The sequence below is a fragment of the Falco rusticolus genome, chromosome 5, assembly GCF_015220075.1.
Source record: "Falco rusticolus isolate bFalRus1 chromosome 5, bFalRus1.pri, whole genome shotgun sequence".
Lineage (NCBI taxonomy): Eukaryota > Metazoa > Chordata > Aves > Falconiformes > Falconidae > Falco > Falco rusticolus.
Genome location: NC_051191.1, coordinates 16,124,339 through 16,137,913, shown reverse-complemented (window position 1 = coordinate 16,137,913; position 13,575 = coordinate 16,124,339). Strand labels below are relative to the sequence as shown.

General features: G+C 39.0%; 1 protein-coding gene across 5 annotated transcripts in view; it reads right to left on the bottom strand.

Moving 5' to 3' along the window:
* Positions 1–247: 247 nt before the first annotated feature.
* The window catches only part of ORC5 (origin recognition complex subunit 5), a 76,445-nt gene continuing 63,117 nt past the window's right edge, over positions 248–13,575 (bottom strand). For 3 of the 5 annotated variants that reach the window (XM_037389548.1, XM_037389549.1, XM_037389550.1), the window contains exons 14-16: positions 5,464–5,576; positions 1,806–1,894; positions 248–496 (exon numbers count right to left, since the gene is read on the bottom strand). In XM_037389548.1, coding sequence (XP_037245445.1) covers positions 1,849–1,894; positions 5,464–5,576 — 159 coding nt within the window. In that variant the 3' untranslated portion in view covers positions 248–496; positions 1,806–1,848. The other 2 variants (XM_037389551.1, XM_037389552.1) reach the window with 2 other exon arrangements.

Here is a 13,575-nt window from a genome sequence, read left to right as displayed (position 1 = left end):
TCATGTTTCACATATCTAACTCTAATCCAGATCAGATATCACAAAAACCCACGATGTGTTGCCGTTGCTTTACATGGACTAGTTTAGGTACGAACACCTCAAACCTTCCTCCTTCAACTTTCAGCCCCAGGAGATTCACAAAAGCTGAGCTCAGCCCAGCACTAAATCCAAAAGGGGAAGGTGCTGTAAAGTTTAGCCCAAAGTTCACCTTATGTACATATCTATTAGTAAAAACAAAAGCAGGTAGTAAGCATTTTGAAATATTATGTATTTGCATCCAAGCAGTTCAGTAAGTGTGACAAACGTTGCCACCTCATGGACAGGTGCAGGGTTTGATGCAGCTCAGCGGTAGGAAGGAAAAGGGATCGCGGAGATGACTCATCGCTGCCCTTTCACACTCTCCTGAGGGGGGAATCGGCAGCTCGGCCAGAAAGATGCTTTTGTCACTTAGATTCACCTGGAACTCATTCATCTGGGTCTGAATCCAGTAGCCTGGCTACACACCCACAATTGGAGCAAAAGAAGAGAAAAAAAGAAAAAGTTACAGATATTCAGGGTATTTGACAACCTCCAGTATCAGAGCAGGGAGGGGAAAGAATGATTTTTCCTTGGAAAAAGTGTAATGGTCAACATAAGACATGCCGTGGCCTTGTACGGTCAAACAGTCAACGGCTAGCATTCAGGAGTAAAACATCTGAGTAACAGGCTGGGGGACCTGGAGTTTTCATCTTCAGATCCATGATGACAATAATCCCAAACTGGACCAGGGGATTTTAATACCCATAAAGGCAGTGGCAGTTGGGAATCCTCTACTGGTAAACTGGAGACACATATGACTGTAGTGTATGCCATCATGTATTTCCAAAGTTTTATGTTCTAACACCACACTGATTAGTCACTATTCCACTTCTTCCGGGGAACTGCTACAGGAATACTCTGTCACCTGTTGCATTTGTCCCTTTCTGATGGAAAGGCAGCTGTGTCCTCCTCCTCTACAGGACACATCCCGTTACAAAGCCCATTACACAGTGTGTATCTTAAACTATATTCATTCCAAACGGCATTACAATTAACACTTAATAGAACTGGATGAGTGCAGGACTATAAAATGTTTAAACTAAAATAAAAACTTTCAAGTTTGACATCAGGATAAAACTTTCAGAATCAATGACTTTCTAAAACAAAGCTCTGTAAAAATAGATTCATAGTCAACATTTATGAATGGTCTGAAAAAAAGACAGTATGGTGATTAGTTGGGAGTTTCCTATCATCATGATCTCCATATAACAGTGTAGCAGTCTGCCTACAAATGACTTTAGAGAAAGAAGAATTTATACCAGCTTGATTTTAAGTATGTTCTTATGCTTATTGTATTTTGCTACTCCACTCTTCTAAAATGGTGGCCTCAGGAAAAGCTGCTTTGGCAGGCAATCGCAAAGATTCCTGCGGAGAGGAAGTGAAAAGACTGGGCATACAAACAAGGGCTGCTGCCATGTTCAAAGCACTGGGGAGAGTTCATAGAGCAAAATGCAGTCCTAAGTAAATGGGTTTCAGGCAATTTCAGTGTTAAGATAACATCATTAAGAGTAGAACAGATTGTGCTCAAACCCTGCTGTTTATAATTAACACATTGCTTCCAAATACTCCAGGGTCCCTGGTAAATAGTCCTCTGCTCAGATCCACCCAGACCAATCAGAGTATTTTCATCAGGTTCCATGCTGGGATAGCACCTGTTTGGACAAATCCAAAAGAGCCAAAATACTCTTCTTTCTGGCCAGCTAAGTAGAGAGATGAACACAGCTTGCCTTAGTCATTGTCACAGTGTCCATATGGCTGTGAAGCTTGTTTTCACAAGAAATCGTACAAGTACTTTATTATGTCGAAGTTCACGGTCCTATAAACAAAAACACAGTATATTAGAGCAATCATCTTAGCAGTGCTAAGACTTTAACCTGTTTGGAGACGCACACGTGGGACATTCTGCATAATCAAAATTAAGCAATATCCCAAAAAGAAATGCAATCAAGGATGAATGAATTTTTAACTTCTAATATTATTTACAATACCTATCTTCTGATTACTTAAAGTCTGTAGGATTCTGAAAAAGAAATAAAGCAGCTTTCTAGTAAAAAACCGGAAGATTCTTACTTTGATCATTAGGCAGTAAAGATGTATCAAAGTTAGTAAGATTACATTTTCATATGGTAAATACAATACTTGAGTTGGTGATGCAAAGCAGCAATCTTTTTATGCTATTGAATGTTTTGTTCATCTTTCAAACCACCTGTTTTACCATGTACTACTCCTTCATCTGTACTCATTTGCAGTCTATGTTCTTTCAGTTTTGACACTAGTTGACCCATGTTCACAGCTAAATTTGAAAAATCCAAAAATGGCACTCAATGGGACAGAAGATTTTAATGTATACTTTTGTACTTTAATGACAGGCAGAATGAAACAACAGTAGAATAAAACATATAATTATTTTTTTGTCTCTAAACTCATTCTGCTATACAATCTAACACTCAGACTTTGGGGTTTACTGTTTGAATAAATAATGCAAATTACTGCATGTAATGACAAGTATAAAATTAAAAGTTTTTTAAGTATTCAATGATGCAAAAATAACCGCTCACAATGCTAAGTGAGATTAACTGGCTGAACGTCTTATTTGTTAGACTGCAATCATTTAATATTCTCTGTTCACACGCCATCCTGTAACCCACTTTTCAAAAAGTTTCTATAAAACATCGTATTGGGCAAAGAAAAAGTTCAGAAAACCCCAAGATATATAACAAGAAATACTGTGTTTGAGTCTACTTGTAATTCAGAGACAAATTTAAAGAAATTAACTGCCACTGTTAAGACTCACATGACATTGTGTCACTCAAGAAAGTACTTTAGTTACCACAGAAACAAAATCACACACTCTAACAAATGTTGACCTTATCAACTAAATGAAGCACAATTGTCCTGTCATAACAACTGGGTTCATTAGAGACTATATGAAAAGTTCCTTTACGTTCAATAAACATTAAGAGATCCCTACTTCAGCTACAGAAAACTTATGAACTTAGGGCTGAAATTCTCAAAACAGAAATTTAAAATGTGTAAATACTAGATGGTAAAAAGCATGGGAATCTGTCTGCGAAGACTGAATGTATGCAACAGAATAGAGGCAGACATGAGGTTCTGTGGTACTGAACAGACAGAATGTACATGGCCAGTTGTTATCACACTAAAAGCCACCGGGAAGAGACAAAAGTGTTTCACTTTTTTCCAAAACCAGGTGGCTTTTGTCTTGGTTTTGTTTATAATCCATACTTCACTTTTGCTTACAACATACAGAAAATGAAATGACAATCTGAACAGCTTGAATGGTGGTGGGGAGGGGAGGAAGCATGCATTTTCTGTCTTGCTCTTTGCACTTTTCAGCCTTCCATTAGGAAATACGCTACAGTAGCAAGGCTGTGATGGTAACAAGGCTGAGGTATCTGAAGATTTTATTGACTAACAAACTTATTTTAGTACTATTACAGTAATAAAGAAAAAAGAATCAGGGGACGGGACTGCTTACTTGACGTGTATTTTGGTTGAAATGGCAAAGTAGTTATTCCTCTGCAATAAATGTAATCTCACCCCTGAGTCGTTAAAAGCTACAGGCAGCTGGCAAGACTATAGCACAGCTGGAAAATGAAATTTCTTAAAGCACAGAAGATAACGCCTTTGCCCTGTAGCTAGCCCCATCAAGACAAGGGGGAAGCCCATTTATCATGGGTTCATGAAACCTTGTATCTTTATGGATTGTCCTCCTTGAAGATTTCACAAAGACTGTGGGCTGGAAAGATACTTAACAAAAGAAGTGTAACAAAGGAACAAATCAAGAAAGAAAAAAAAAGTGGGAAACAGGAGAAAAGTAGAACAGGCCAACTTTACAATCTGTCAGGTCACTTGAATGGCCCTACCTAGGCAGCATATAAACACTTCCAAACTACTTGGAGGGGGGGGGGGGGGGGGGGGGAAAGAACTAAAGAACTGCTTTCTTCCTTATAAAATGTAGGGAAAGTCAGTCAGGAGAGAGAGAGAGAGAGATACACATATACACACACACACCTGACCTAAAGGAAAGCCAGCCACAGCACTATACGGTGCACTGAGGTTTAAAGTGGTAGCATCTCCAACAACCACTTTCTCCAGTAAATGTGAGCTGTATAGCACAAGTTTTGGTCCCGTTTTCTGGCTATATCTATCTTCTGGCAACTTTAATGGAATCAATGAAACTTCTAAGGATGTTAAAGTTGCAAGGAGAGGGCCATCATTTCAAGTATCTTAATCCAAGGCCCCTCATAGTCAGTACAGAGTTTATGAACTCATCTCTCTATTCACCGTAGGAGTTAGAGCAGAACAAGAATTTAGGGATGTTTGTATACACAATGATCCATGTTGCTGAGCAGATGGTCTGCTGTACATGGTACCAGTGGGAGCTTTTTCAGGGCATCATTCACAAGTGACTTTATTGCTGGGAACAGCAAATTGACACAATGAAGTCATGCAGGCCTGAACCAGATGAATTTTCATTCTATGGCCCGTCCAACTGCAAACTGAAATTAGCATGTCTGTGGGGTTTACTGACAAGGCTATCGGACATTTAACAGCTCAGGACAGCAACATGGGCACTGATGTTATGGGATACAGTCCACACCACAGGTTCCTCTGAAGTCCCACATTACAGAGAGGAGTTGGCCTTGAGAATGTTTCTCCTCCTTTTCGCCACATGTCATTTCTGGGCTCTGTTCTAGCTATAGCTTCCTTATCCAAGACCTGCTAATAAGCTGGCTGCAGCAACAGGTGTGAGGTAATGCTGTTGGCATTTCATAAAAATGAGATATAGGTTTGATTGTTGCCTATGCATTGCATGCATTTCTGCCTGTAATTTATCACAATCTCTCTTGATAGACCTGGAACTGTTCTCAGACTCCAAAACTGAAAGTTCTGAATGAACGGAGCAGATGAGCCACGCACATTCATTTACTGAATTAGTTTGTATTAACTACAGATCACACAAGACAGACTATGTGGAAGAATTCTTATAACCTATGTAGGTTTTGTATCATACGTACAACATTTCAGATTCAAACACCATAATGTGCCTTTTGGTAATGAAATGGACTGACATTTTTGAGTGGTATTTTCACATGAAGTCCTTGACCTTTATTAAGCACAAAGACAGTATGTTACTGTAACACATACTGCCACTGCAACAATTTTTTTCAAACAGGATTGCACTATACTTACCTCAAGTTCAACACTTCTCATAAATAATGTGATTCATTCACTAATTCTTCGAAAACATTAATAGATTTCTACTGTGGTCTGCAGAGAGCTATACATTGAGCAAATACTGGGTGTGAAGTGTTTTTCAAGTCAGCACATAGAACAGTAAACGATCTCTAACAGACTCACCGGGCAATAGCTCTGATGAAGTCCAGAGATACAGTACATTTATATTGTGGTCCATCAAGCTGGTCATTATGACCAACCATGGATAACAGCTGGAGAGTCACAAGAGAGGTGATCTACAAACAACAGACATGAATAATGTTAGTAATTTTTGCCAAGGTGAATAGCAGTGCCCAATCTTTATATTTTTTTTCCCATTTGGCATCATTCCCATAATTCTTTTGGAAGCCACTCACACTTGTTCACTGTTTTTCATATAGTTCCGCAGCTAGCAAACCCGGGAACATACATATACATTTTCACCATTACATTTTCAGCACGGGAAGTGACAGGCATAGGCTAAACCCTGCATCCCTCATATCGAGTTATCCTGGAGTTCTAATTGGAGAGACTGTAGTGGGTTGACCCTGGCTGGATGCCTGGTGCTCACCAAAGCCACTCTACTACTCCTCAACTAGACAGGGGAGAGAAAATACGATGAAAGGCTCGTGGGTTGAGTGAAGGGCAGGGAGATCACTCAGCAATTACTGTCATGCGCAAAACAGACTCAACTCGGGGGAAAATTAATTTATTACCAATCAAATCAGAGTAGGGTAATGAGAAATAAAATGCAAATCTTAAAAACACCTTCCCTCCAACCCTTTGCTTCTTCCCAGGCTCAGCCTCAGCCCCAGTGTATCTCCCTGCCTCGAGGGGTGCAAGGGGATGGGGATGGGGCTGCGGCTGGTCCCTCCCCTGCTGCCTCTGCCTTTCCGGTCAGGGAGGCTCCTCGCGGGCAGGGGGGCTGTGGGCACCTGCACACAGCGGCCGCCCCACTACTAAAACCTTGTCACGCAAACCCAGTACAGAGAAAGGTGATGCAGGAAACAGAAATAATAGGCATGAGCTGAACATTTTCCAAATCTCTTCCTGCCAACCAGGAGAGACTTTGATTTACTTTCCTTTACACCTGACGACCTCCTCTTGAACTTTCACACTCAGAAGCTGGATATTACTGTGCCAGCTCATACCATATTTTGAACAGATGGATGTATCACTCTACTCCAGACAAAAAAAGAATTTGAAGGTTGGAAAGGAAAGGCTGGAAGATTGTGTGCTTTAGAAGAGCAAGGACTGAAAGGAGACAAATTAGCCTATAAACACACATACAGCATCTTGACAGAGGCACAGATTATTTTACCAAAATAGCAATGTACCAGAGTATTTTTCACTATCTTTGTTCCTTCAGATGATGACTGTGGTATCACTAATGTGCAGTCATGGGATGTCACTGTTGAGCACAGCCCGTCTGTTCTGCCTCAGTTAGGAAAAAAAGCCATGGCAATTCCACTGTCTCCCTACCTCCTCCCAGCTCCCAGAGGAAAGAAAGATGCAAAAGCAGAAAATAAGAAAAATTTTCCCTGGCCTTTGCTATAGATGCCAGCGACAATTCAAGGCAACGAAGTTACACTCTATGAAGAACTGGTATCTGACCACAGCTCTACTTTTAAAGAGAAACCAGCCAACCATGACCTACCTCTGTGTAATGATAACAGCATAGTAAGGAATTTCTGAAGAATAAATGTATCAGGAGAGAGACTGTCACTTTAAACTTTCAAGGAAGCACATTACTATAAAAAGCAACGGCAAGTTTGTTCCAGCATTAATAACAACAACAACAAAAAATCTAACTCAGTAATAACCCTACTCTTTTGCTGACAGTGAACTTGGGTCTTCAAATTTGTGACAGTGCTTGCAGGAGACAGGAATCATTATTAGTTTTCCCTTAAGTGGATATATATATATATATACACACACACACACACACACACATATATATATATATATACATATATATATATATATACACACACACACACACACACACATATATATATATATATACATATATATATATATATACACACACACACACACACACACATATATATATATAAAAGACACCTACCTATAGAGAACAGAAAAGATTATGGTCACCAAGAATGAGGCAATTTTCCTAACAGCCTGTGCTTAACTATCTTTTAAGTGGCATAAGGCAACAGTAGTTTGGATGCCATCATTCTGCAAAGTCTTTGGAGTATGGTTAAGGAATACTGGTCTACTCTTATTCACAAAGACAAATTCCATTTACTTAATTCAGATCTATAAATTACATTAAAGAGTAGCACGTGATTTACAAATTGTTAGCATTGAGTTCAGTTTTCTTGAATGCTGTCAATATAAAGTAAATGGCTCAAAAGCCCATTCATGAATCACTGGAATGTATCACTGAATTAGGAACAAACTCAAACTTGTTAGGTGTTTATTTTCTTCAAATATTCATGAGTTTGAGAGCACATTTTTCTACATTCTTCATTCAATGAAGTCCTTATTTAGACAGTGCAGAAGCATTATGGAGTCAACTGCTATATAACAATTGCTAGTTTACATCCCAGTGCACCATACCTAGTGAATCACTTCTGCAATACATACTTGCCGCTGGCCTCATTCAGAAATCGCCAGCGAAGGAATGCCAGGAGGCTCCTAAAAGCTCCCAACGAGCACAGCAAAAGCCTAGTTTGGAGTAGCACCCATCTCGGTTTTAAGTGGGATGTAAAAGTGACCTTGCTGCTGCATTACAAATGCTCCAGCAATACTTTTAACAACAAATTGCAACCATTTTCTTTTCCAACTGGCACCAAATGCTACATATGTAACAAAGTCATCAACATAAAATTCCTTACTAAAGGCTGACTCCATAAATCTGAAATAGCAGACTACACGCTAAGTTTCATTGATGTTTTTGACTCACTCTAAAGACTCAATATACAATATTACAAGACAAATGATGTTATTGATCATCAGAGTAACACAAAATCACTTAGCAAACTGCAACCCTTTACTAATTTCTTTCACAAATCCTCTGTTTATTTAGATTTAAAATATCACCACAGGGATGTGAGTGCTAAACAGTGAGCCCTGACACTGAGACTGCTTAAAAAGACAATCTTTTTATAGAAAGAATCGCCATTTTAAATTCATGCAGGTAAGAAACAGTTTTATCTCCAACCACCTAAGAGGAGTAAATAGGAACCAGCTCCCCTACAGACAGGCAAATGTTGGAAGCTAAAATACCAAACTTGTGAGTCTTTGGAGCAGAATTCAAAACTTAATTACAGATGTCTAGCCTGTACATGGAGAAAGGCAGAGATCGTGGAAGGACAAATCTAAACGCCTGCATGCTGAGGGGGAAGCAGGCTGGAGCTCTGTTTGCACAGCTTTTTCAACAGGTTCAGGAAGAATCAAAACCAACGAGAGAACTCTGCCACCCCACAGCAATGACTTCTTCATTTTTTCCTGCTCTATACAATACAGCCGGATTTTCCTGCTGCTGAGTCAGTCACAGAATTGCACAACACGCATATTTTCTGCAATAAATTGCTTTATTGGAAGAAAAGATTCAATTGTGGTAGATGTTGGATTATTAAGGTCCTCAAATATTTTGCGCTGAACCTATCTGTCTAGACCTCATTAATAAAAATAAGACAATTGTCTCCACCAAATGGTTAAGTCTTCTAAGACACAGAAGATTCAATTCCCTCCTGCCACAAGATTTCATGCATCTACTGAACTTGTAGCAGCTAACTGGGATGGGGGTAGTGGAGGAAGAAATTACCAGACCTAATTTTCACTCTAACTGCTTCTGGCACTGAGCTATTTTGCATAAAATTGCATCTGTGCCTACTTAGGGCGTTAACCTGGTAAAGCAGGGTACAGTAGAATAAACTGGGCTTAAGACAGTGTGTTTGTAGCAAAATTTAAAAAATCAGCAATTTTCATGTTAATTCTTAAGGTCCAAATGCCACCCTGCAACTTAAGCATTGAAAAAATGTTACCACTTTAGAAGTTCAGGTGTTGCAAAACTATGGAGGCAATCTGTTCTTAAATGAAGATACATCAAAAAGTTTTAAACAACTGGGAAAAATATGAATGCAATGTCAAACAAATTGCACTTCTTAGCAAAAAAAACCCCTAACTTCAAAGTTTTTGTTTTGTTTTGGGTTTTGGTTTTTTATTAATACCATGGGTACAGTGGCTCCATTTCATTATCACAAAAGCTTGGGAAAAAACATCTGGCAAGAACAGACTAGAAGCAAGCCAGAAAAACTGTGTGGGTGACATAAGAATACTTATTGAGAATCTTTTGAACAAAAGACGTTACAGTTGGAAGAAATATTCTAAAGCTATTCATAAAAGTAAAGTTAGATCTGGTAATGATTTAATACCAGCAGAAGTTAGGAAGTAAATTGAATTTTCTACAGGAACAACAAGAAAAGCTGAATAGAAGTTACTGATCTGAAAGATGCGAAGGAACAGGTGTCACATGTATGTTTAAAAATAAGCCATGACTGAGCTTTCTTTTAAATATATTTGTGTGAGAAACCTGTTGCAGAAAGCTTGGGACCTGGCTGCGCATTGGTTGGCGGGTGGTAAGCAATTATATTGTGCATCACTTGTCTTTCTTTTTATTTCTCTCTTTTTTTGTCTCTCTCTTTTCATTACAATTATTACTACTACCACTATTATTTTTATATTTTATTTTAATTATTAAACTGTTCTCATCTCAACCCATGGGTTTTAACTTTTTTCCAGTTCTCCTCCCCATCCCACTGGGGAGGGGGCCGTCAGCGAGCAACTGTATGGTACTTAGTTGCCAGCTGAGGTTAAACCACAACAACCACTGAGGTTGCTTCTAGAGATTCACTGGTCAAATATGGACACTGAACAAAAAAGCAATGCACAAGCCATCCTTAAAGGCTGCTTTTTTCCTACCAGGCTGGACTAACAGATGGGCTTTGCATCATTCCCCGAGCAGACACAAAGACTGGCTTTGTCAGCACACGGCTGCATGGAAGCAAGAAGGATTCCAGAAGTGAGGGCTGTCTGCTGAGAAAGGCCAGGCTCTTCCCAAGGACACCATGAAAAGCCAGAAAACATTCATGGAGGTGCAAAACATGAGCAGAATTAGGACCTGAGATACAGGGAAACACATGGCTAGTTTGTGTAAGCAATGATTGACTGCCACAGGAAAGAGTCTGAACAAAGTGTGTGACAGATTCAGAGGACAAAACTAAACAGAGAAAATGATGCTGATTACTGGCGGGGGGGGGGGGTGGGGGGTGGCGGGATTTTTTTGAGGGGGGGCGGGAACTGTTTCCTCAGAGATGTGATTGAAATCTCACCAAGTGGTACATTTTAAACTGGACTAGGAAAATACTAATGAAATACACTAGCAGGAACAATTTCAAACTGGCAGAGACATACCAGATGATCAGCAAGGTATTTTTCATCTCCACAGTCTATAATTGCCAATTATCTTGCCCAAGGTACAATGTTAATTGTAACTCTTCAGTCAGGCATACTTTCACCCACAGCTTTTTGATTCTGAACTTCAAACCTACCAAGAAATTAAGAACTTTCCTTATTCATTACCATGAGACAACAGTACTACATTCTTTCACAGTCCTGCTAAAATGTATACACACCCTAGCACTTTGCAGCACCATCATCACACAGCTCAAAGCAAACATGCAGCTCACTGCACGTGTTCAAAACTCACCACTGCCAAGAATTATGTTCACACCCATGCTAAAACCACTGCTATGCAACAAGGTAGTTTGAAAACCAGACGCCGTTTAGAAAACACATTTCAGTCAAAATTACTGCCGCAATAGTCTCCTGGAGTTAAATTCAATGACCCTAGTATAAATTACGTGAGCATAAACCAAAACCTACTCAAAACAATTTCACTCAAAATTATAGCTAGAGTATGCTCAGTATATCGTGTCAGTCTCGTTAGAAGAACACTACAATTATATGTATTTAAGTCAGCGATTGATCAAAACTGTTTTAATAAAAATTATTAAAAATAAATCAACTTTTCTAAACACTTAAGATTTTAATAATCAGGTTTTGATTCTGACTTATGTTTTGTACAAGGCTTCTAATGCATTAAAAAAATACAACAGAAGGGACACCCCTCCAAACTGCTTATGGCCTCCCAGTGTGCACTTAAAAGCATTCACTACTATATGCTTCAGCTAAATACTTTACCTTTTTCTCAGCTTAAATTCATCTAGTGCTTTGTGAAACTATCTTATGAATGCAGTCAAAATGTTTTTGACGTTAACAGCCACTAACAGGCAGGGGCATCTCCCAGCCACAGCCTTGGTGGTGCTCCACGGACAGTACTCTGTGCCCCTCATTTGGTAACATGCACATAGGTGGCTGTATAGGATACTACAGTGATCCAGCCTGCTCTGCAAGCCGCCGCCTTCTATGAATGTTTGCATTTGGTGTTTTTGTCCTGTATTAGTCATTTTCTACATGTCTCACACATAAATGTGACTTCACTATTTTGCATTGACTCTCTAGGGCCTTGCGTGTTATTTCTTTATCTGCAGTAGTACATACCACAATTCCCAATTTTTAGGTAATTTCTGCATCTCATCAACATGTTGACAATATTTTAGCAGAAGCCTTCATCAGACTGGGTCAAAATCTAACATTAATTATTAACTTGAACAAACTTTCAAGACATAAATATGTTGACAAATTCCAGATGAGACAATGTTATAGTCACTAAATGTTTAATTACTATGGGGTGGGGGGAATGTGGGGAAGGAAATCAATTACTACTTCTGTCTGCTACCATTTATCCTTTAAAAACTCATGTTGCTTAGGTTAACAGATTGTTATTTTTATTTTTTTAATTTGTACACCCATTTAAGGATTTGGAAATGTTTGTTCTATCATGATGTTAGGGATGATTAGCTGTTACTAGGAAGCACTCTTGACAGTCTGGCAGGGAAGATTTGTATAACGTTTTCCCCTGGGCATTATCATGCAATGTGCGTACTTTCAGTCTTGAGTACAATGAATAATCTAGTGGATTGAGATCAGTCCATGTCACTGAAGCCATCATGTCCTACCATCTTTTTCATGAATGCACTAAATTTTATCAGGAAAACAAGAAGATTTTTCCCTCCAGCACAATGACTCCCACAGAAAACTTTTTTCAGAATCTTACTGATACACAGATAGGAAAAATTGCTTCATTTTCTTAAGTAATTTTATTCAAGACCTATTTATTTGAATACACTCTTAAATTTTAGTGATATCTTTTTTTATTTTTTACTCTGCCTCTCTGTCTTCAGTCTCCTCTGTCTTCACACAAGGTAAATCTGTATGATTTACAGATTTAAACAAGTTACCCTTTTGGCTTTTCTAAGCTTCATCATATTGGTGGATCAGTCGAATTATTAAGACAGCCAAAACTTCCTTTAGTTTCTAAAAGATGATCCCTCTGTTTTAAGAACGACCTTGAATATGACCTTGAATTTCATGCTGTTAAACCCACTGAATTTGTATCATGCTCACCACCCTCACAATATTTCTTGCATGGCTTCATAGCAGAAAAGCATACTAAACCCTTTGCATACAATAGTTAATCTTACACTGCAAGATTCTTTCACTTTCCACCATAAAGGTCATTAGAGTGATTCTCATACGGTATTTTCCCGTCTGTAAGTGTTCACCACTTCTGTCTTATTCCACTCAGTCTTACTTTTTTTTTGTGTCCCATTTATACTAAATGATATCTGACAAAAAACGCTGTCAACTTCACAGACTGGTTCAAGGGATAAATGTGCATCTTTTCAATATCAGGACCTTCCCCTCCTCCCCTTCTGCATGACCCCACCCTCTCCTGTCTTTCAGACCACAGAACACCCTTCTTCTGCATACTAGATGCTGCCTTATTTCTACATTCTCCTGCAGTTTGCTTTCTTGAAATTGAAGAGAAGAGCCACAAGTGAAACTAATGTATTTTCCTCCTTTGAGGAGACACTTTCCCACCTTGCTCTAGAACTCATATTCATACTTTAGAATGACTCTCTTCGATTAGCAGTCTGTCTTCTAGGGTTTTTTTGTTCAGAGACTCTGACTAAGTGCAAATCTTGACTCATCAGTGCAGCGTTCTTTCATTTCTCCTTTGTACTTTCTCATTATGCCTCACATCATCTCTTCCCGAACTGAGTATTTTCCAAAAAAACCCAACCCCATAGTTTTTTGAAA